The sequence below is a fragment of the Enhydra lutris genome, unplaced genomic scaffold, assembly GCF_002288905.1.
Source record: "Enhydra lutris kenyoni isolate GAN:26980312 unplaced genomic scaffold, ASM228890v2 scaffoldscaffold10, whole genome shotgun sequence".
Classification (NCBI taxonomy): Eukaryota; Metazoa; Chordata; class Mammalia; order Carnivora; family Mustelidae; genus Enhydra; species Enhydra lutris.
The window spans coordinates 40911347-40935036 of NW_019154094.1; the positions used below are offsets into that span (position 1 = coordinate 40911347).

General features: G+C 47.9%; 1 protein-coding gene across 2 annotated transcripts in view; it reads left to right on the forward strand.

Annotated features, from left to right (window-relative positions):
* Positions 1 to 1480: 1480 nt before the first annotated feature.
* Positions 1481 to 23690, forward strand: part of LOC111144038 (interleukin 1 receptor associated kinase 2) — a 60638-nt gene continuing 38428 nt past the window's right edge. Inside the window, exons 1-2 of one of the 2 annotated variants that reach the window (XM_022498109.1) lie at positions 1481 to 1574; positions 10386 to 10568. In XM_022498109.1, the coding sequence (XP_022353817.1) occupies positions 1481 to 1574; positions 10386 to 10568 (277 nt within the window). The remainder of the gene's footprint in view (positions 1575 to 10385; positions 10569 to 23690) is intronic. The other variant, XM_022498108.1, reaches the window with a different exon arrangement.

Sequence of the window (23690 nt, forward strand, 5' to 3'; positions counted from 1 at the left end):
GATGTTAGGCAAATTACTCAACCTCTCTGTGCTTTGGTTTCCTCATCTGTAGATTGGGGCACACCTACCTAATAGGGTCTGCTTATTTTTTTAAGATTTATTTATTTTTATTTTTATATTATTTTTTATTTTCCCACATGAGCAGGAGGGGCAGAGGGAGAGGGAGAGAAAAAATCTGAGGCTGACACAGCACTGAGTGGGAGCCGGAATTGGGGCTCCATCTCATAACAGTGAAATCACTACCGTATCCAAAAGCAAGAGTTGGAAGCTTCACCAACTGTGCCACCCAGGCACCCCTCTCACACTCCACTTTTATTCTGGAATGTTACCTATCATCTTCTGTAATGCTAAGTTATTTACTGCTTATCATCTGTCTCCCAGCAGGGCATGGATTTTGTCTTATTTTCCTCAGAGATATTTGGATCATTTAGAATAGTGCCTGGCACGAAGTAGCTGCTCAATAAATGTTGCCATTATTATGATAAAGTATCTCTATTCCTCTATTTAAGAGTCCTCCTGGGGGCGCCTGGGGGGCTCAGTGGGTTAAGCCGCTGCCTTCGGCTCAGGTCATGATCTCAGAGTCCTGGGATCGAGCCCCGCATCGGGCTCTCTGCTCAGCGGGGAGCCTGCTTCCTCCTCTCTCTCTGCCTGCCTCTCTGCCTTCTTGTGATCTCTCTGTCAAATAAATAAATAGAAATTAAAAAAAAAGAGTCCTCCAGATGCTTGCTCTGAATTCCTATTTCCCCTTAACCACCTTTCCTTTTTCTTTTGTGCAATAGCACTGACCACCTTTTAACACGCCACCTAACTTATTTATTAAGTACTTTAAAAATATTTACTTATTTGACAGAGAGAGACACAGCGAGAGAGGGAACAGAAGCAAAGGGAGCAGGAGAGGGAGAAGCAGATTCCCCACTGAGCAAGGAGCCCAATGTGTGGCTTGAGCCTAGGACTCTGGGATCATGATCTGAGCCAAAGGCAGTCGCTTAACTACTGAGCCACCCAAGCGCCCCTTTTATTAAGTACTTTTATTACTTATAATGAGTTTTCTCTCTCCACCATCTAGATTGTAAATCCCATGAAAGCAAGGTTTGTAGGTTTTTTCCATTCATGTATCTCCAACACCTTGAACACTTTGCCTGACATATAGTAGGTGGTTAATAGAATATTTGTTGAATGAATTTTATGTGGCGGAGCGTCAAAAGCGCTGGGTGTGGAGTCAGTTCACACTGAACTCTTTCGTGTGTCCCTAAACGCGTTCTCTCCGCACGTCAGGTCTGTTTCCCCTCCCGGCTCGGACCTTGCTCTCGCCACGCGTGGCCGCTGGGGGGCGGTGTCGTCCAGCGTCCCGCCCCGCCCACTTCCCCCCCAGAGGCGGTGGCCGGGTGGGACCCGCCCGCTCACTGAGTACAGGAGCCTGTCCCAGGCGCAGCTGCCCCAGTTGTCCGCGCGCCTGCCCGCCGGCCCCCGGAGCCCAGCCATGTCCTGCTACATCTACCAGCTGCCCGCCTGGGTGCTGGACGACCTGTGCCGCAACATGGATACGCTCAGCGAGTGGGACTGGATGCAGTTCGGTGAGCGGTGCCCCTCGGCGACCCCGCCGCTAAGCCCCCCGCTCACTTCTGTTTAAGTGGGTCCCGAACCGAGGGGCTCTTTGTGCTGCCATTCCGGACCGCGGGCTCGCCGTGTGTCCTCAGGGCGTCAACCGACCCCCCCCCCCCCCGTTTGGAGCCCTCCTGCCCCCTCCAGGGGGATGGTCTGGAAGGTGTTAGGTCATCTTTGGAGATTCTGTTATGTTAGTCTGTTCCTAGGTAGTGAGCGGTTCGACTTTCGACTTTACTGTTTACACTAAAGCTCATCATAATAAACTCTCAGCAGCTGCTGAGCCGCTGAGCCGTTACTGTGCTTTGGGCCCTGATGGAGGCACTTGACACGGATTATCTCCCGCGTTCCCACAAGGGCCTGTGAAGTGAGTGTTTCTCTTCCCCCGTTGTACAGACGGGGAAACGGGCTGGGAGACGTAGAGTAACTTGCCTGAGGGTGTGGCATTGCCAAGTGGCAGAGTGGGATTTGAACTTGGTGTTTGACTCCAACGGGACGTCCTAAGTCCTTGGTGTGTTTTGTTGGTTCGCGCCTGATCATCTGCTGTGAAGTCCCTGCATCTGGGGGCCGCTGCGCATGTGGTCCTAGGGTTCCCAAGCAGAGGTCTGCATTCCAGATCTCCTCCCAGCTGGTGACTTTGGACGGGTTGCTTAACCTCTCTGAGCCTTAGCTTAATCTGTGAACTGGAGGTTCTTGTGAGTAATGACAGTTGTATAAGAGGCACCTGACACGTAACTGTCAGGTTCTAGTAAGTAATAAGGGAATAGTAACGATTATTATTTTTATGTTCGAGTTCAGTGTAGCTGGTGCCACTTTATTTAAAAAATAACCTCTATAGGGGCACCTGGGTGGCTCAGTGGGTTAAGCCTCTGCCTTCGGCTCAGGTCATGATCCCAGGGTCCTGGGATCGAGCCCCGCATCGGGCTCTCTGCTCGGCAGGGAGCCTGCTTCCCCCTCTCTCTCTGCCTGCCTCTCTACCTACTTGTGATCTCTCTCTGTCAAATAAATTAAAAAAAAAAATCTTAAAAAAATCTTTAAAAAAAATAACCTCTATATGTTCTTGAGAATTTAGATTATGATATGCATATATATGTACTCCTGTATATACAGGAGTATATGATATATATGTATAGTATGTGATATATATGTACAGTTGAAAAAAATAATAAAATGAACATGTATGGGTTATCCATCCAGTTTGAGCAAATAATATACATTTTAACCTAGTGATTCTCAACCAGGGGCGATTTTGTCCCCTAGGGAGCAAATGTCTGGAGACATTTTTGGTTGTCACAACTTGGAGCATGCAGAGACTAAAGTAAAAGCTAGAGATGCTGCTAAATGCCCAGAGATGCCCAGGACAGCCCCTCCACATAGAATTGTCTGGTCCAAAGTGTCAGTAGTGCTCAGATTCAGAAATCCTGCTTTAGACCAGTAACAAAACAATACATGCTTATTGCAAAACGCTATGGGAAACAAAGACTAGCTCAAATTCCACTACACATAGATAAACATTACTTTTTTTTAAAGATTTTATTTATTTATTTGACAGAGAGAGAGATCACCAGTAGGCAGAGAGGAAGGCAGGGAGAGAGGAGGAAGCAGGCTCCCTGCTGAGCAGAGATGGGGGAAGCAGGCTCCCTGCTGAGCAGAGAGCCCAATGCGGGGCTCCATCCAGGACCCTGAGACCATGACCTGAGCTGAAGGCAGAGGCTTAACCCACTGAGCCACCCAGGCACCCCCAGGGATAACCATTCTTATTTGGATGCCAGTAATAATAATGAACAACAGCAACAGCAGCTAACAGTTACTGTCTCCTTACTACGTGCTAGCAGACAGCTCTGTAGTTTATACCTTCTAGTACATAATAATAAACATTTATGTGTATGCATTTTTCACAAATCACATCAGTACACTCTAATAGCTTGCTTTTTTTTCATTTAAAATTTTCACAATTTTTTCTCCTTGCCAGTGTTCTTTAGCAACATGGATTTAGGTTTTTATTTTTACTGTGTATTTTTGTTAATGATTTTTTAAAAAATTTTTTTAAAGATTTTATTTATTTATTTGACAGAGAGAGATGGCAAGTAGGCAGAGAGGCAGGCAGAGAGAGAGAGAGGGAAGCAGGCTCCCTGCTGAGCAGAGAGCCCGATGCAGGACTTGATCCCAGGACCCTGAGATCATGACCTGAGATGAAGGCAGTGGCTTAACCCACTGAGCCACCCAGGTGCCCTTGTGAATGATTTTTAATGGAGAAAAGCAACACATGCATTTACAAATGTAAATAATATACCAGGGGTAGAGAGGAAGGTAAATGTCTTTCCTCTTCCTGGTCTTTAGACTCCCTGGTCCTCTCCCCAGAGGCAGTCACTGGTAAGATGTCAAGGCATCTCTGAGAATGTCTGTTACCACCTGGATTTCTACACTGCACTGTGTTCCTTTGTTCCGATGACTTGTATCTTCTCTACTTTGAATGTTTCCTGAGCAGTGGACAAATTTTGTATAAGAGACCCCCTCTAGGTTTTTGTTTTTTTTTTAAAGTTGGTCTTGACTGTAAACACCAGAGCAACTTCTGTTCCTAACATATTTAGAAGGCACACCTGGGACTTTGTAAAAGCAGCTTTATTAAGAGATAATCTCCATAGCATATAATTCATCAATTTAAAGTGTACAATTCAATGGCTTTTAGTATATGCAGAGTATCTCCACAGTCAAACTTGGAACACATTCATCACCCCCCTAGAAGAAACTTGTACCCCTTCACTGTCACTCCCAACATTCCAACACATGCCTCCCATTTTCCTCATCTTTAGGCGTTGCCTATTCTGGACATTTCCTATAAATGGAATCCTGTCATATGGAGTCCTTTGTGATTGGCTTCTTTCCTTCTTTCCTTAGTTTTCAGGTTTCACCCATGTGGTACCATGTATCAGTGCTTAATTTCTCTTTATTACCAAATAATATTGCATTCTATGGGTAGGCCACATTTTATGTATGCACTTAACAGTTGATGAACATTTGGGTTCTTTCCATTTTTAGCTATTATGAATAATGCTTCTATGCGCATTTGTGTCTAAGTTTTTATGCAGATGCAAGTTTTCATTTCCCTTGTGTAGACACCTAGGAGTGGAATTACTGAGTCATATGGTCACGCTATAGTTAACATTTTGAGGAAGTGCCAGATTGTTCTTCATGTTGGCTGCACTTCTTTACATTCCCTCCAGCAGTACACGAGGGTTCCAATTTCTCTACATCCTCCCCAACCCTTGTTATTGTCTGCCTTTTCAATTCTAGCCATCTGAGCATGCGTGAAGTGGTATCTCTCTGTAATTGTGATTTGCATTTTCCTAATGACTCATGGTGTTGAGTATCTTTTTATGTGCTTATTGGCACCATGTACATTCTCTTTGGGGGAATACCTCTGACTTTTTAAGCCCTGGAGACACCACAATTTCTCAGACTCTTCAAAGACTTCCAGGGATTATTTAGGATAGACTCCACATTCCACCAGGCCTTCCCAGTCTGTCACAATCTCACTTCACTGACTTCTGACCTCTTCTTCCACACCCACTCTTGCTCACTCTGCTCCAGCCACACTGGCCTCCTTGCTATCCCACCTGCCTGGGACATTCTTCTCCCAGTGCTCGCCATAGTTGGCTTTCTAGTCTGCATTAGATTCCTCTTGCTGTGTAACAAATTACCACAAATTTAATGGCTTAAAAACAGCACACACTTATCATGTTACAATTCTGGAGGTCAGAAGTCCTAAAATCAAGGTGTCAGCAGGGTTGCATTCCTTCTGTATGCTCTAGGGTAGAGTCCCTTTTCTTGCCTAAATTTTTCAGGTTCTACAGGCTGCCTGCATCCCTTGGCTCACAGCCCCTTCCTCCACCTTCAAAGCCAACCGCATAAGATCCTCAAATCTCTCTCTGACCTCTGCTTCTGTTATAATAACTTTGAATCTGATACTGCTGCCTCCCTTTTATAAGGACCCTTGGAATCACATAGGCCCACTCAGGTAATTCAGGATAATCATATCTCAGGACCCTTAATGTAAGCTTATCTCCAAGGTCCTTTTTGTCATGTAAGTTCCCATAGTCATGGGTTTTCGGGTTTTGGGGACACTGACATCTTTGGAGGTCCATAGTTCTTCAGGTCTCCGTTCATACTTCCCCTATTCTAGAGGCCTCCCCTGTCCCCCTGTTTCTGTCTGTACCACCACTGTTTTGTTTCTGCTGTTCCACCTAACAAACTTTGATACTACCTTGTTCCTTAATTATTTACTTATGTCTCTCTTTCCCTGGAGAATGTAAGCACCGTGAGGGCAGGGACCACCCATCTAGTTCATGCCTGTGTTCCCAGAGCCTAGCACAGCACCTGGCCAGTGTGCAGACCCTCAGTAAGTGCTTGAATAAATGGTGAGCTAAAGGCTATAGGAGTGTTAAGGGCTTGAGGCATGTGCCCTTCTCCCCCATTGAGATGGCTTTGAGCCCATGGTCAGTCAGCTCTTCTTGCTGGGCTGGGGCTTGCTGGGCTGGGAGTCAGCCATGACCCCCATTCAGCTGCTTTTTTTTTTTTTTCTTTTTAAAGATTTTATTTATTTATTTGACAGAGATCACAAGTAGGCAGAGAGGCAGGCAGAGAGAGAGGGGGAGGAGGAAGCAGGCTCCCTGCGGAGCAGAGAACCCGATGTGGGGCTCGATCCCAGGACCCTGGGATCGTGACCTGAGCCAAAGGTAGAGGCTTTAACCCACTGAGCCACCCAGGTGCCCCCATTCAGCTGCTTCTTGCCAAGCCACAACACTGTCTGGCTTCCTCTCCATCAGAACTGGTGATTGCCATTGTCCGTCTAAAGAGTCTCTGCTTCTGTGAGTTATTTTTGGGGAGGGAAGATCCTTCTTCAAGGGATTTAGAAAATCACATGGCTACACATACATGTGCTCTTTGGATCTGACAGCTGTTGGCAGATACTATGGCTGCTTCCCATTCATTTCCCTCTGATCACAGCTGCATCCGTTTTGCCCCTGGGGGAAAATGGGCTTCCTACAGTGTCCGCCACCCAGGTGTATTCCAGGGGATGAAGAGGTTCCTTTATTGTGCTAGCCTTTGTGCATAGCCCTGCTTTGTCCCTGTCAGGCTGTGTGATTTTGGGCAAGTGACTGCCTCTCTCTGAGCCTTTCATGTCCTCATCTATAAAACAGGGGTGAGTTGCTGAGAGGCTTAGGGGACATGATGTGTGGAAGTTCCTTAGTGTTTTCTCTTTCTCTTAGCCAGGGAGGAGACCCATTAGTCCTGACAAGGGTCATTTGGCCATAGGGTGGGTTATTTCAGGAGGCTGTGTCTGTTCCAGAAGGCTTTGAACATGGGCAAGATTTTCTACTCTCAGGTGAGCTCATGCAGGATTCAGGGACTCAGACCTGGAGGGATGGTCCCACATCGTGGAAACCACAAGGGACAAAAACAGTGTTTTCATAGAGTGAAGTTGGCTTAATAATTACAGCTAATGATTATGTGACACTTCCTATGTACGAAGCACTATTCCAAGTACACCTGTATATGTAACCAGTCGGATCCTCACAACAACTTCTGAGGTTCAGTTGTTATCCTCATTGGCAGATAAGGACAATGAGGCATAGGGAATGGTGAAGGGCCCTCCCCAAGTACACAGCAAGTAAGTAGCAGAATAGGATTTGAACCCAGGCCTCAGAATCCAAAATCTGGGTCACGAACCACCATTTTTTTTTTTTTAAGATTTTATTTGCTTGTTAGAGAGAGAGCACAAGCATGGGGAACAGCAGGCAAAGCAGGTTAGAGTGAGAAGCAGGCTCCCCACTGAGAAAGGAGCTCAATGTGGGACTCAATTCCAGGACCCTCGAATCGTGACCTGAGCCAAAGGCAGATGCTTAACCAAATGACCCACCCAGGGGTCCCCTAAATATGTATTTTTACATCTGTAGAAAAGCCTGAAAAAATAGAAGAAAAAGTATGACCAGTGCTTGTCTTGAGTTCCTCCAAGTGGGATGATCATGGGGACTTTGATTTTTGTCCTGTTAGATCTTCTGTGATCATCAGGTATTTCTTGTGTGTGTTGAGAAAAGAACTAGGAACTTCGCAGTGTCCGTGGCCGTGACTCATTCCTTCCAGATCTCTGTCTTGTCTTGACCCTGTTTTTTTTTTTTTTTTTTTAAGATTTTTTTTTATTTGTCAGAGAGAGTGAGCACAGGCAGACAGAGTGGCAGGCAGAGGCAGAGGGAGAAGCAGGCTCCCTGCTGAGCAAGGAGCCCAATGTGGGACTCGATCCCAGGACGCTGGGATCATGACCTGAGCCGAAGGCAGTCGCTTAACCAACTGAGCCACCCAGGCGTCCCTGTTTTGTTTTTTTTATACAAATTTTTTTAAAGATTTTATTTATTTATTTGACAGAGATCACAAGTAGGCAGAGAGGCAGGCAGAGAGAGAGAGAGGGAAGCAGGCTCCCCGCTGAGCAGAGAGCCCGATGTGGGACTCGATCCCAGGACCCTGAGATCATGACCTGAGCCGAAGGCAGCGGCCCAACCCACTGAGCCACCCAAGCGCCCGTCTTGACCCTGTTTTAAGGGTCTGGTTAAATGTTGGTGGGTTGCTGCCTTAAGCTCCATCACTGTCATGGGAGTGCATGAACCACGAGGCACCTCAGGGCTTAGTTCCTACTTCTCTCCTGTCCTGTCGCCTGTAAGGAAAGCACGTTCCCACAATGTTGAGGGTGGAACATCACACCGGGGCTTCTGTTTTTCCCATTACCTCACTCTGCCTCTGAAGTGTGGGAAGTGTGCCAATGAACAGCCTGGCGTGCAGAGAAGGGGTGTAGGGAGAAGGTGCGGGGGAGGTGTTCCTTCCTCTTCCTTCCACTCTTTTCTCTCAGCTGCTGGAAGCAGCCCCTGACCCTGCTGACATCACTTCCCACTGACCAGGAATCTGGCCTGGGGTTTCCAGTGACTAAAGTTGTAACTGAGAACTTTCCATTCCTAACAGGCTTTCTCTATTCAGGAGGCTGTCCCAATGGTCCCCATTTCTCCAGAGGGTGGGGCTTAGACAATGGGATCCTGTCACTCCCTGGCTCTGAGCTCTTCCGTAGTATCTATGGCCCTTAGGAGCGAGTCCAAAGGCTATAGCCTGGCCTTTGAGGCCCTTTGTGATACGGTCCTAGGCTTGATCACTTGCCTTTTCTTCCCCACTCTGTTAACTTATGTTTGTATTTTTCTTCTTTTTTTTTTTTTTTTTAGATTTTATTTATTTATTTGACAGACAGAGATTACAAGTAGACAGAGAGGCAGGCAGAGAGAGGGTGGGAAGCAGACTCCCTGCTGAGCAGAGAGCCCGGATGCGGGGGCTCGATGTGGGGCTCGATCCCAGGACCCTAGGATCATGACCCAAGCCAAAGGCAGAGGCTTTAACCCACTGAGCCACCCAGGCGCCCCACATTTGTATTTTTCAAACAGAAATCTCCATGGGTTTCTGGGTTACCTGCCGCAGTACCTCTAGGGCTTGTGACAGGCTCGAGCACAGAAGTGCTAGTAACTATTCTGCTGAATGAATGAATGACTTGATGTTCACATGGATTCCTGTTTCATGATTTCTGAAATTCTGGATCTGAAGTGTGATTCTTTTATTCCTAGTTAAGAGAAAAAAAAGTCTCCTTCACTTCAGTAAATTCAGTGGGACGCACATGACCATCAAAATGCCATTTAGGAAGAGCAGTAACAACTCGGGAATCCTTCTGGTATAACGTTAATAAATGAGAGCAGGCTGTAGAAGCTCACGGCAGCAACAGCTGTGCCCAGAACTGATGCTCTGTGGAGGGGAGAGGAGAGTTTGGGCAAGGGAAAGTACCCTGGTGGGATGCTGTGTAACTTGCTTTACTGGAGTTTTCTCCCCTTCATTTTTCCAAGTTTTCTTTAGCGAACAACCATTCATTTTATAATGAAAAATGCAAAGGACGAATGTATTATATTTAGTATTGCCAGCGGGAGCCCCCTGCAAATCTCATAGTGTTTCAGATTTGGCAAAGTGCTTTTAGATACATGGGCTCTCTTGATCCCTGTAACAGTTCTGTGAGGATGCTGGGCTGTGGGTTCCTGCGTTTGTTCATTAGTTCATTCGTTTGTTCATTCATTCATTCATTTCCCCCAGCAAGGACTAGGACCTAGGGGTGGGGAGAATGAGATGCCCAGGGCAGACTTTAAGGAGGCACCTACTCTCCAGCTTCTGAGAGTGCAGGATCAGCCCTGAGAGTGAGAACCTCCTTAAATTTTGCCTCCTGAGTGCCTCCTTTACTTCGCCCTGGGCCTGGCCTTGCCCCCACTCTGTGCCAGGTGCTGATCTCTGTTCTGGGGACCTACCAGTGGACAGACAGATAAAACTCCCTGTCCACATGGAGCTTCTAGTCTCGGAGGGGAGGGAAGAGAAGTTCCATTCCCTCTCCACCTACAGTCGAGGAAACTGAGGCTCCCACGGGTGAAATGTCTTACCCATAGCTAATAAGCAGCTAAAGCTGCCAGGCCCTGACCCTGTGGTCCAGTGGGCTTTCTCCTGTTTCGTGTGGCCGTGAAGTAAGTGTAGCTGATGTGACAGTCCCACAGTATCAGGTGGAATCAGCAACCTACCTTGGGCTGCTAAAGGTGGAATTTCAGGTGTGATGAGGGGGTGAGCGAGAAGGTACTGCAGAGGAAGCCAGCCAGCCTGGGGACCCTCTGGTGGAGGCACTACCTTCCTGATGCTAAGCAGAGCTCTGAATTGCCTTCCAGCCTCCTACGTGATCACAGACCTGACGCAGCTGCGGAAGATCAAGTCAATGGAGCGGGTGCAGGGCGTGAGCATCACGAGGGAGCTGCTGTGGTGGTGGGGCATGCGGCAGGCCACTGTCCAGCAGCTGGTGGACCTCCTGTGCCGCCTGCAGCTCTACCGCGCCGCCCAGATCGTTCTGAACTGTGAGTAACCACGGTGGCCCCGGGGGCAGCCGCCCAGGAGCCGGTTTCAGCCTGAGCTGTTCTGGCTCCTTGAAACTTATCTTCATCTTAGAAAAAAATTTAAATGAAAGAATTTACTATCTAACTAAGAAATCTGTAACGGTGGTTCCCTGTGGGAGAGGGGCTTCGTGGCCACAGATCAAGCTATTGGTGACAGACTTGACTCTGAGTTCTCTCTTACCTTTTTGATTCTGCTTCTCTCTTCCAAAAATAAAGAAAGAAATAATGATGAAAAAAAAGCTCTACATAAAAAAATCCCAAAAACTCTATGATAAAAATGATTATTTATTTATTTACTTATTTATTTATTGTTTAGAGAGGGAGAGGGTCAGAAGGACAGAGAGAGAGAGAGAGAATTATAAGCAGGCTACATGCCCAGTGTGTAGCCTGTTGTGGGGCTCTGTCTCAGGACCCTGAGATCATGACCCGAGCTAAAACCAAGAGTTGGATGCTTAACTGACTGAGCCACCCAGGTGTCTCATTAGAACATTCTTTAACAACTGCATTGTGTTCCTTTGACAGACATGCCCTGATTTATTTACCTCAGCGCTGCTGGTAGGTGTTTAGCTTGCTTCTTAGTTTTCTCGTGTACACAGTGTTGTACCCTTAGACGTATGCACCCTCTTTGCACGATGTGAGTCTAGTTGGATGATAATTTTTTTTTAGCATTGGAATAGCAGGGTTGAAAGTTTGTGTATTTGAAGTTTCAACTAATATCAGTATCAGTATTACTAAGTTACGCTCCTATCACTTTTACAACAATGGTGGGAACATATCTAGCAGGTAGTAATTGCTCGCTACCATGAGGAGAGGCTGTAAAGCTGCAGAAGTAGAGTTATGTCAAGTGCTTGGTGTTCAGCCAGTGCTCAGCAGAAGGTAGGGTGGGTTAGGGTTACTCCCACCTAGGCCTCCCTTCCCGCAAAAAGACCCCTTCAGTAGGGAGGCGGCAAGCGTGTCTTTTCTTAGGTACTTTCTGAACACTTGCCCAGTGTCTGGTGCTGTCCTTGTTTCTAGAATACAGTGATGGATAAAGCAAAAGGTCCTTTGCCTTCATGGAGGAGATAATCTTATGAAGGTATCGTCAGTAGACCAGAAAATAAATAAAAGTAATGGGTTGGAGGAACCAAGTAGGAGAACCTCCTAGAACATGTTAGTTACAGAAGGGCAGTTTGAGGAGGTGAAATCGGAGAAATGGAAAGAAGACAGCCATGTGAAGAGTTGAGGTAAGAGAGCCCAGGGAAGCTTGGGGCTTTGATGGAATCAACATAGAGCTAGTGTGGGAGGTAGAGAGCAGTACATTCTGAGCCCTGGAGACCTGAAGAAGATCCAGTGTAGGCCCTGGTGTTGTTTTGTCTGAGATTCCTGAGCTGGGAATAACGTGGCTGAATCAATAGACCCAGATTCAGCACTTTCCTGATTGTACCTCAGGCCTTTTGGAATCATGGAGGGCTTCCAAGAGGAGGGGTGGTAGGCTCTAAAGCAAGGAACTGAGAGATGGGGGCTTAGAGGGCTCCCCTCTCAGAGATGTCAGGAGAACAGGGGCCATTGGGGTGGCTCTGCAGGTGGGAGGATCTAGAGATGAAATCCAAACCAGGCATTCAGGGGCACCATAGGATAGATCACATTGGGCATAGAAGGCCAATGCAGCAGCAGGACTACCTCTTGCCCTTAGCCACTTAGCTACTGTCTGGGATTTAGGGTATCCGGGGACGCCAGGCTTCCCCCCCCACGCCACCATCTCATTAGATGAAGGACAGTTCCTCTGGTGGCAAAAGTCTGTGTCTGGGGGCAGGTTGTGGGGAAGGAGGATCCTGTTCACACGGAGGGGAGTGACGCATTGGTGTGAGACTCGGGCTGACCCCTGCAACCCCAGCAGTGTAATCTCTAAGTCAAGAGTGGGCACATCTCCAGACAAGACCACCCCTGAACTTCTGCAGCGTCTGTTCCTGCCTGGCTGCCTCCCCAAACTCACTGTATTCTCAGATGGGGGAGGGATGGTCTGCTCAGTCCCCAGCGCCCCCACCATGCTGGAACTTCCTGAAACCCCTCTCTACCCCACCAGCCCTTCTGTCCCGAGAGGGTTCCCTTCAGTCCTGTCAGACAGCATCCCTCCCGTCACATCTCCCCCTGAGGCCAGGTCCTCATCCTGGTCAGCTGGGGGTGCCCGGGACAGCTGGAGGCGCCTGTGGTTTTTCCAGAACATGGTGAGGTGGCACAGCTCAGCCCTCTGCTGTTACCTGGAAGGTCCCTCCCTTTCCCTGGACTTCCGTCTCCCCTCCTTGTTCACTGGAGGCGGGCGGGGTGACATCAGAGCCCCCTCTGGACACTCATGGTGCTGTGGCCCCCCCATCATCCCTTGTACCTTGTCGGCTGGTGTGACTGGCAGCCGCCCCATTTAGCCGTGTGCAGACCCCTGGTGTCTCTGCCTCCCCAGAGCCTGGCACTGGAGGATGGGGAGAGACAATTAGCATCAAACCCCAAATATTTTTCACATTTTGAGAATTAATGATAGACTCCTAATGGGCCGGAAAAGAGGCAAGGAGGGAGGGGACTGCTGGAGGGGGAGGAGTAATGCCACAGGAACAAGTGCAGTAGGATCCAGGGGCCCAGGTTTCCAGCCCGATCTGTTTGGGGGACTGGGCAGGCGGGTCAGGGTCTACAGCACACCCTGGTTTGGTCTCTTCCTGGGTGGCTGGGATGGGATGCTAAAGGGATGTCCCAAGCCCCAAAAGCAGGCAAGTACCAGGGATTGGGAAAGGCCTCTGGTTGGACATAGCAACTTGCCGTTGACGTCAAAATCTGGCAGTTGACTAATCTGGAACATGTTCTTAACGATTTGAGGTCAACAAACAGTACAGTGCCAACTTCAAAGAGACACACTCATGGCAGCGTGACACTTGGTTTTAAGCTTGAAGTGACTGAGCACTTTCAATGTGCCAGTCTTCTCCCAACACCGCCTTGAGGTGGGCACTTTAAGGAGGAGATGGAGGCCAAGAATGGCTCCGTGACTCCCCCAAGGGTGCAAGTCTGGTCACGTGTAGAGATGGAGGGTGCTTCCAGGTGTGTCTGGTTCCAGCACCCTCGTTCTTAGCCTTTCTCACAGAAACCTCTTTGGGCTTCCAGACAACAGTGATAGTTTTTCTGTCAGCTTCTCATTTTAGATCCCTGCTGTCCTGGTCCAGCAGCCTCCAACCGGTCAGGCCTATGCGAGTCTACCTTTGTTCCCCAAACCTCTCCACCCACCCAACCCACCCACCCCCACTGATTAAATTTGCCTGAGAAAGAGAGACTGAGGCTTGTTCCCACATCCACAAATCCCCTGGCTGTTCTTCTGAGAGCCTGGTTGTGTTCTTACTATTGCTTTCTGTCCCCATGCAGGACACTTCCCCTTTCTGTAGCTTGTTGTTTTCCTTAGTTTAAAAAAAAAATACCATAGGGCTCCTGGGTGGCTCAGTGGGTTAAGCCGCTGCCTTCTGCTCAGGTCATGATCTCAGTGTCCTGGGATTGAGTCCCGCATCGGGCTCTCTGCTCAGCCAAGAGCCTGCTTCCCTCTCTCTCTCTCTCTCTCTCTCTCTCTCTGTCTGCCTCTCTGCCTACTTGTGATCTCTGTCAAATAAATAAATAAAATATTAAAAAAAAAAAAGATTCCCCCAACTTAAAAAAAAAATACCATATATCTCTGCCCCTTTATGGAAGGATTTTCAGTTTCTATAGTCCAACTACTCAAAGCCGTTTCCCCTTCCTTCATTGTAACATTACTTAAACCTTATTTTTCATTAACTTGTAGAAGATTGTTTTTGAACTCGGTCAGCTGCTTCCAGTTTGAGAACCCGACTTCTGCCTACTGCTTCTTCTTTTTCCCCTTCTTCTTCTTCTTCTTTTTTTTTTTGTTTGTTAAAGATTCTATTTATTTGACAGAGAGACAGTGAGAGAGGGAACACAGGCTGGGAGAGTGGGAGTGGGAGAGGGAGAAGCAGGCTTCCCGCCGAGCAGTGGGCCCGACTTGGAGCTTGATCCAAGGACCCAGGGATTATGGTGTGACCCGAAGACAGAGGCCCAACTGAATGAGCCAACCAGGCGCCCCTGCCTACCACTTCTTAAAGAGCTTTAAGGATAGATTTGATGGAGAAGGTGGGTGGGCAGAAGGGATACCAGGGTGATGGGCATTAAGGAGGGCATGGGATGGAATGAGCACTGGGTATTATATACAACTGATGACTCACTGAACTCTACCTCTGAAGCTGATAATACACTAGATGTTAATTAATTGCCTTTAAATAATTAAAAAAAAAAAGAGATTGGATAGAACCGTGCTTGAAAACCACACACACCAGAGGTCCTAGATATAAACTGGCTTCCTCGGAGACTTGCATCTCCAGATACTATATTTGCATTTGACAGAGGCCATCTGAAGACAGTGTCTGAGCTGAAAGGTGGGGTGTGGGATCCGCTGGGGACCACACTGTATCTGGTCTCTTGAAATCAAGCCCTGGGGCTGGCTACTGGCACGGTTGTGTAAAGAGTCAGGTCTGTGGGTGTCTGTTCCTATTTTCTTGGGCCTCATTGCCAAGACCACTGTTACTCTGTTTGTCACACTCCTAACATGAGATGTTACAGGAATTAGAATAAATTAGCACAGAAAGGCTTACTACCCAAACACCCATTCCTCCGGCATATCTGTGTGCCAGGGTCAACCCCTTTTTATTCTTTGAGCCATTGCTTGGCACTTGTCTATATTAACATTTTTGTTTCACTACTGTTACTAAGGGAAGATGGCAGTGACATTTTAGATAAGACAGAGCTTTATTTCCCTCTCCTGACAGTCCAAACTGCCCAAGACTGAATGGGCAGCATCATGGTATCAAGGATCAGATTTTTTTGGTTTTGTTTTGTTTTTTTGTAATGCTCTGCTGTCTTCGACCCCTGGCTGCCCCTCCCACCTGACAGGACTACTCTGAGCCTCACATGCATCTCCAGCTGGCACAGAAGGCTTGGAAGGCAAGTTGCAAGCCTAACTTGCCTTCTAAGCCATTGGCCAGGACCTAGTCATGTGATAGCACCTAGTTGCAGGGGAGGCTGGGAAATGTAATCTGTAGCTGGGGTATTATGTGCACAACAAAAGCTTCTATTATACTAGAGGAGGAGGGAATAAATATTGGAGGGACAAGAGTCTCCTTATAATTCTCCCTTTGGGCCACCCAAATATCCACATACAGCGGTCTTCTCACGCCTAAAACATTCTCACCCTTTCCGCAAGGGAGGCAGGCCAGAGGTCCTAATCAGTTTCTTCCTTTAGGTAAAGGCCCAGGATCTGGGGTGACATGTTGTCTTCGGGATCAGCCCCCTATGGTCCAGTACCTCTTCACCAAAGAGAACCTATCTGCTACCCTTCCCCCAGCACACCCAGAGCCTTGTGCTGGTATCTGAACAGGAAGCCGCAATCAGAATTCTCCCATTTGAAATGAGAAACATGCTGTAGTCACTCATGTTGACAGTTGACAGATCTGGCTGGGCAGAAGTTGTCAAGGTCCCTCCCGGCCGGGGGAGTAAGCTGTTTGTTCCATCTGTCTGCACCCCCTTGTTCTCAGTAGATCAAGGATTCTCAAAGTGCGGTCCCCAGACTTCTAAGCATCAGCATCATCTTGAGCTTGTTAGAGATGCAAATTCTTGGGTCTCGCCTCATCTGTTGATTCAGAAACTCGGGGGGGGGGGGGGGGGGGTCCTAGGTCTGTGTTTTAACATGTGGGGTGAAGGGTGGGGGTAGGCTTTGAGGCAGGGGGAGCTTTCCTGTTCATTATTCTCTGTGGCCTCATCTGAAGTGGGAACTGAAGAGAGGCTGTCCTTACAGAGGGCGCCTGGGCTTTCACAGTCCACTTCCTGCTGGTCTGGAAAATATAGTTTTTTAGTTAGGCAGCCATATGTCTAGCTAAAACTTCTAGAATGTGGGAAGACGGGGGCAATGGGTATTTTCTGCCATACTAGTACTACCTCTAAATAAGGTGCTTATACTGTCCTTTTCATATTTATTAATTTGAATATTATCCACTAATTTCCTAGAAGAAGAGGACTCGGCTTATACACAGTTCCTCTCCCTTTCTAGTACATTTGTATCACAATTTTTAGTTCCTCTGTAGATTGCTTTTGCAATATTGAACTAACATCCTTACATTTCTGATACTTTTTCCATTCAGCTCTAGGCAATGCCTATTGATTCTTCCCTTTGTAAGATGATATTGTCCTTTCTCTGGCCCTTTTTTACCCCATTCTCTCTACTTTCATCCTCCAGCTTTGGGCGAAGACCAGGTGTAAAGTAGTCCTCCGTGAATGTTGTCACAGCTCTAGGCTATGCTAAACCCACAGGGAAGAACTGGGTCTTGGATGAAACCCTAATCTCTGGATCAGGACAGGAAAGGGAATGCTGTCTCTGTGTCCTGGTTGACAGATGTCTTGCGATGGGGAAAGTAATGTGTGTTTAAGGCATCTGCAGGGCGAATCATAGTCTATAGGAGCATTTCCCAACCATGTGCCTCAGAAGAGTGCTCCAGCAAGATATGCCCCCTACAAACAAAGGGTTCATGAATAACTAAACTTGGGAGATCCTGTATGCTCTATCAGTGCCCCCTACCCTTGGAGATTCATAATGCAAACCATTGTATTAAGGCTCTGATAAGTCCTGCAGCAAAGAGATCTATTTGGGCCGGTGTTTTCCATTTGATTCCATTTGATTGTGAAACCCCTTTTCATTTGCTGCTTATAAATAGTCCCACAGAACCAACCAACACGTTCTGGGAATCACTGCTCTAGTGAAATGGTGACCATGGTGACATTGCTGGGCATTTCAAGGGAGCTTCATGATGGAGAGATTGGCGGATCGGGAACAGATTTTTAGGGTCAGGCCAGCATTCAGCATCAGATGAGTCTAACGCAGGGGACCAGGACTAACCATCACCCTGGGGCTTAAAACATGAAGGTCCTACTCCTGAAAGGGACTTTTCCAGACTACCTGGCTTAGGAGCGGACTATGTGCCAGGCTCCAGAGCCTAAGTTTTAGGATCTTGTACGTGCAGGAGCAGGAATCAAGGCAGAGGCCATAGTCTCAGCACTGTGGCTCCCAGCCAGAGGCAGGCCAGCTATCGTCACTGCTGAGCTGTAGAGCTCATGAAATGACACCAAAGGCAGGTCTAGGAACTGAGCCTGCGATGGTGAGGATCAGATGGCTCTAGCTGTGGAAGACTGGGAACCAGCTGTGCCTAACCTGTGAGATAAAACTCTGCTCCCTTCCTCCCCACAGCGTGTTAGATGCATGGGAGCTGGGCCAGAGAGTAAATGATGATCTAAAGACATATTTTTCAAGTGCCTACTTGCTAGGTACTAGGGACATGGCAGTGAAAATACAGACGAGCTCCTGGACCTCAGGGAGCCTTCAGTCTACTGTGGGAGACACATCCTGACAGGAGAGTGACATGGAGACCGTAACCACCCACAGGGCTGGGTGAGGGCTGTGGTGAGCTGGAAGAGGGCAGGATTTGATCTTAATGGGGAAGTTTCCCTGAGGAAAAAAACCCGAGCCTCTGGTGGAAGGACAAGTGATACTAGAGAGTGAGGGACCACTGATTATTTCTAGGCAGAGGGCACAGCACATGCAAAGGCCCAGAGGTGGGAAGGGGTGATGTTTGAGGACCCAGATAGAGGCCATGGGGCCTCAGCAGGAGGACTGTGCGGCAGGCGGAGCCTGGGGAGAGGACAGGGTGCAGAGTCAGGCCACCCGAGGCCTCGCAGGCTGCAATCAAGGGGCTGCTTTCTCAGGGAGGAAAGGGAAGATCTTGGAGGGCTTGTGCCTGAAGTATGCCCATTGTTCTGGCCACTGTGTGGAATAGGGGCCTGTGAGGTTCTGAGGTTCTGAAGGGATTGGGAGGTGACCAGGGTTTTATCTTTCCTCCTGCTGCTACCATCTTCCTGAGAGTTTTCTTTTGACTTTTGCAGTTTTCACACAGTCTCATTTGGTTGTGCAACCTTGATGTTTTCTAATGTTTGGTTTGGTGTCTCAGCCAGAGTCATTTCCTTCCTGGAGCCGGGCTGTCACTGAATGGGGAATTTTTGGCTGTCGCCTAAAGGGAAACAAGATAATTTTTCTCTTTCCCAAAGAACCTGAGCTGTTGCAAGGGCCAGATTGGGCTGGTGCTTTTGCTCTCGGAAGGCTTCCCAATAGCTGCCCCTTTTCAAGCTAGGGAATGACAATGCATGGCTAGAATTCAGGGCCACTGGAGAATTGCCCCGGAGGTGGCAGTATGCTTGGCCAAGACCCCCCAGGCCAGGAGTCTGTCTATTTGGTTCTAGTTATAACTTGTATTTAGCACCTAATATGTGCTAAATATGTGCCAGGTAGACATCTTACCTCATAAATCTTATTATTCACCTTTTATAGATGTGGAAACTGAGGCTCAGAGATTAACTAAAATGCTGAAAGCCTCCTTGTTAGTAAGTAATGGGCTGGGGTGCGGACCTAGGTCTACTTGACCTGAAACCCTACTGGCATAGGTCACTGGATGGCATCAGGTCTCACTTTTCCCCTCTGTAAAATAGGTACACATATTGCCCTGTCTATTCTTATAAACTGGGAAGCTGCAAAACACAAGAGTTTGTGAGGGTTTTAAAAAGTCAGTGCTGGGCGCCTGGGTGGCTCAGTGGGTTGAGCCTCTGCCTTCGGCTCAGGTCATGATCTCAGGGTCCTGGGATCGAGGCCCGCATCTGGCTCTCTGCTCAGCGGGGAGCCTGCTTTCTCCTCTCTCTCTATGCCTGCCTCTCTGCCTACTTGTGATCTCTCTCTCTCTGTTTCAAATAAATAAATAAAATCTTTAAAAAAAAAAAAAAAAAGTCAGTGCTGATGGGGCACCCAGGTGGCTCAGTCAGTTAAGTGGCTGCCTTTGGCTCAGGTCATGATCCCAGGATTCTGGGATCAAGCCCCATGTCGGGCTCTGCTCAGTGGGGAGCTGAGCTTTTCCCTCCCCTTTGCCTGCCACTCTGCCTACTTGGGCTCTCTCTGTCAAATAACTAAATAAAATCTTAAAAAAAAAAAAAGTTAGTGCTGGTGGCTCAGGACAGGTCACCTGACTTTCCTTCTACACCTTAGTTACTTCACTGGAACATAGTGAGGCTTTAATCACTGTGGGGATTTTGGGGGGTTGTGTGAGAATGAACAGAACATATGTGCAATGCATCTAAATCAGTCCCCAATTTTTTAGAGAGGGAAGGTGAGAGCTGGAATGAAAGGAGCTGCCCTTTGGCTGAACCCCTGCTCAGTGCTAAGCTAGTGTAATTAGGCTCCTGTGGGTTGCAAGTTTTGAACACACATTGAGATCATCCATTAACCAGGATAGGCTACGTTATGTTGCAGTCACAGATAAAGCCTGAAATCTCCGTTATTCAACACAACACAGACTAATTTCTTTTTTTTTTAATTAATTAATTAATTAATTTGACAGATCACAAGTAGGCAGAGAGGCAGGCAGAGAGAGAGGGGGAAGCAGGCTCTCTGCTGAGCAGAGAGCCCGATGTGGGGCTTGATCCCAGCATCCTGAGATCATGACCTGAGCCGAAGGCAGAGGCTTAACCCACTGAGCCACCCAGGCGCCCCCTACATGGACTAATTTCTGAAAGTCCAGTACTGCCTCCTGTGTTGTTGGAGCTGGCTCTGTCTTCTTGAACACACGGCTTCCAGGGTCAGTATGACTGGGGAAGAGAGGCCTGAAAGGAGATTCACTGGCTCTTCATTGCTTTCTCCAGAAAGTGATGGTAGCATTTCTGCTTAAAACCCATTGGCCAGAACCAGTCATGTGGCCCCAGCTTACTTGCAAGGGAGGCTGGTTATCAGAGGGAGAAAAGGACTGTTTGGTAAGCAATGTCTCGCCTATAGGTTACTTCAGTTCACGGGAGTTGATGATGAGGTTCTACCTAATCATGGCCTGCGGGGTCTCACATAGTCTAACCCTTGCCCAGCACTTTCATCTCATCTGTGCCACTTTCCCCTTCATTCATTCAGCTCAGCCACTAGAGTCATTCTTCATCTGAGGAGATACACCAAGCTGTTTTCTGCCTTAGGACCTTTGCATATGTTCTCCTGAGAAGGCTCATTCCTCCCTGACTCCCTTGTATCTTCCCATGGCTAATTCATCCCATCATTTGAGCCTCTGCTGAAATGGTTTCTGCCCACAGAAGCCTTCCCTGGCTAAGCCGTATAAATCAGTCTGTCGGGTACCCCTCCCTGTGTGCGTGTTAGTTTTCACCAGAGAACTTCTCCCAGTTGATAATTAGAAATCTCTTATTTAACGAGTTTAATCTTGGGATCATGTCAGTTTTGTTAATGGATGGCATCCTCAGAGCCTAATACAATGACTGAATGAATAAATGAATGAATGAGGAAGGGTAAATCATTTTAGCAGCTGGTAGAGTACAGGTCCAACAGAGAACCAGAGATAGAGCAATTAGGAAGGTCCATTAGGAGGTTATTCCCTCAGAGTTACTTAATTTTTATCTAGCTTGAGTTGGGAGCTTTGAGTACTCTGTGTTTGTGTGTGTGTGTGTGTGTGTGTGTGTGTGTGTGTATTGGTGTTGGACTTTGGATATCCAGGAAGGTCCAGCCCAGAGATTAAAAGGGGAAGGAAAAAAGAGGGCCCAGAAAGCTATGTTTGTCATTGATATGCCAGCTGGCACCAGGGTTCTTTAGTTATGGCTGAGTCACTTTTATTTGTTCTAGAAGGATCCATTTTAGCCTCATGAGTCAGCTGAAGAGTAAGAATGCACATATAATTATTACATCACTATTTATCATGAGGGCTGTGAAGGGAGGGAGGGATTTCCAGGTTGTGCTCACTGAGGAAAGAGCTCATTGACAGTTAGTTTGCTCAAGTGTTTCCTGAATTAAATATGCCATGCATAGAAGTGCCTGGCTGGCTCAGTCCTTAGAACATGTGACTCTTGATCTCAGGGTTATAAATTTGAGTCTTGTGTTACATGCAGAGATTACTTGAAAATAAAATCTTTAGAAAAAACAGGTCATGCATATGAGAAAGCACTTAGGACAGAGCCTGACCTGTGGTTGCGGAAGGTGGTGATAGCCACAGGAAATAAGAATAATAGCTTTTCACTGCCTCATGTTTGCTCATTTCATCCTCACGGCTGCTCTATGGGAGTTGAGGTATGGGTCCTCATCTCACTTGTCTCATGAGACAGAATGGTTACCTGGCCAGGGAGCCCAACCCCGACTGATGGGAAGCGTGTGAAATGCTGTGACAAAGCCAGAAACCAAACACTTAAGCCTGAAACCCAACTCTCATCCCTCTGGAAAGTTCCTCCAGGGAACTTTCAAAAACATCCAGACTCTGATTTAATTTTTCTGAGAACATATATGTCCATCCCTCACTGCTCACAGCCACTGAAACTCTTCCTTCAGACCCTGGCAACCCCTCCCCATCCCTGGGAGTCTTGGCAGAGGGGACCCCAAGCTACCTGTCCTCCCATGTGTGACAAGGTTGGCTGCTGATGGCACAGGCAGGCAGAAGCAGGTTGCACCTCTCTTCCTGCTGGGTTCCCCTATTACTTTGCCCCACAGCCATGGTGCCTTCCGAGACCGTACCACTGCCTGCTGACAGTCACAGTTTCCATTCAAGCGTTTAAAATGCTGACCAGGGCACCTGGGTGGCTCAGTGGGTTAAAGCCTCTGCCTTCAGCTCAGGTCATGATCCCAGGGTCCTGGGCTCGAGCCCTGCATTTGGCTCTCTGCTCAGCAGGGAGCCTGCTTCCCCCTCTCTCTCGCCTGCCTCTCTGCCTACTTGTGATCTCTGTCTGTCAAATAAATAAATAAAATCTTAAAAAAAAAATGCTGACCATAGCCATTCACTCCAAATACTTCCTTCCTTCACAGCCCCTAAGTTGGGAGTCAGAGGTTCTTTCTCTGCATGCTTTGGGCAGGGACAGAGGGCAGAGGATGGCTGTTTGCATAGTCTGTGCCCTGTCCCCGTCCTCGGGCTGGCTGGGTTTACCTATCTTATCCCACTGAGTCCGAGGCAGTCCTGGGACAGGACTCCACAGATAGATGCAAATGATTCTCAGGGTTAAAAAACTAGCCCTTGGCACAAGGTGGGAGCAGTAGTGGCTGGACCTGGAAACTGAGGGGAGCTTCCCTACCCTTATGCTCGGTTCTACTCTATGATTACAATTTATATTTTTGGATCTCATGATGCTGTGGAATCAACGTGACGTGTGTAGAATCACTTTCCGAGAATATAATCTCAGGGAAAAAAGCACAAAACTGCACTTAGAGCTCGGTCGTAGGAGTGACATCACCCAGCATGGTACCAGCCTCCCCTTGGCAGATGGGAAACCTGTGGGGGAGATTTAATGTTTGTGACAGCCCTTTCTCACTAACGTTTTGCCCCGTCCTGTCATCGATATTCTATTTTTACTTCAATAAGCACGCGGGTGTGGCAGCCTGAAGAGTGGGCGTCATATCCGGCCAGCCATGAGAGATCAGGTCGCCAGGCATGAAAGGTAGAGAAGCCACATTGTCTCCCTCTCTGGGTTGATGGTGGGAAGGGAGGCCCACCCAGGACCACTGCCCACCTTCTGACTTGGATGATCAGCAACGCAAGAAGAGAAGTGGAGATGTTTTGCCTCTTATTTATTTATTTATTAGAGACTTTTATCTATCTGAGATAGTCAGCAAACCAGAGAGCACTAGAAGGGGGAGGGATAGAAGGAGAAGCAGGCTCTCTCGGAGCAGGAGCCCACCACAGGGGGCTTTATCCCAGGAACCTGGGATCATGACCTGAGCCGAAGGCAGACACTCAACCGACTGAGCCCCTCCAGGCATCCCTGTACCTCTTATTTATTGTCAATACCTCAAATACATCTGAAAGGTCCCAGTTTGCTGAGACAGGGGGTTTCACAGGAAACTGAAATTTGTCATCGGATTGTTACCGTGGGCCTGACGTGGGACTCTGTCAGCTGATCTCTGTGGCGCATGTGACCCTGAGAGGTTGACTAGGTGGGGGGGTAGGTGTCAGCCTGGAATGTGCTGGCGGTAGC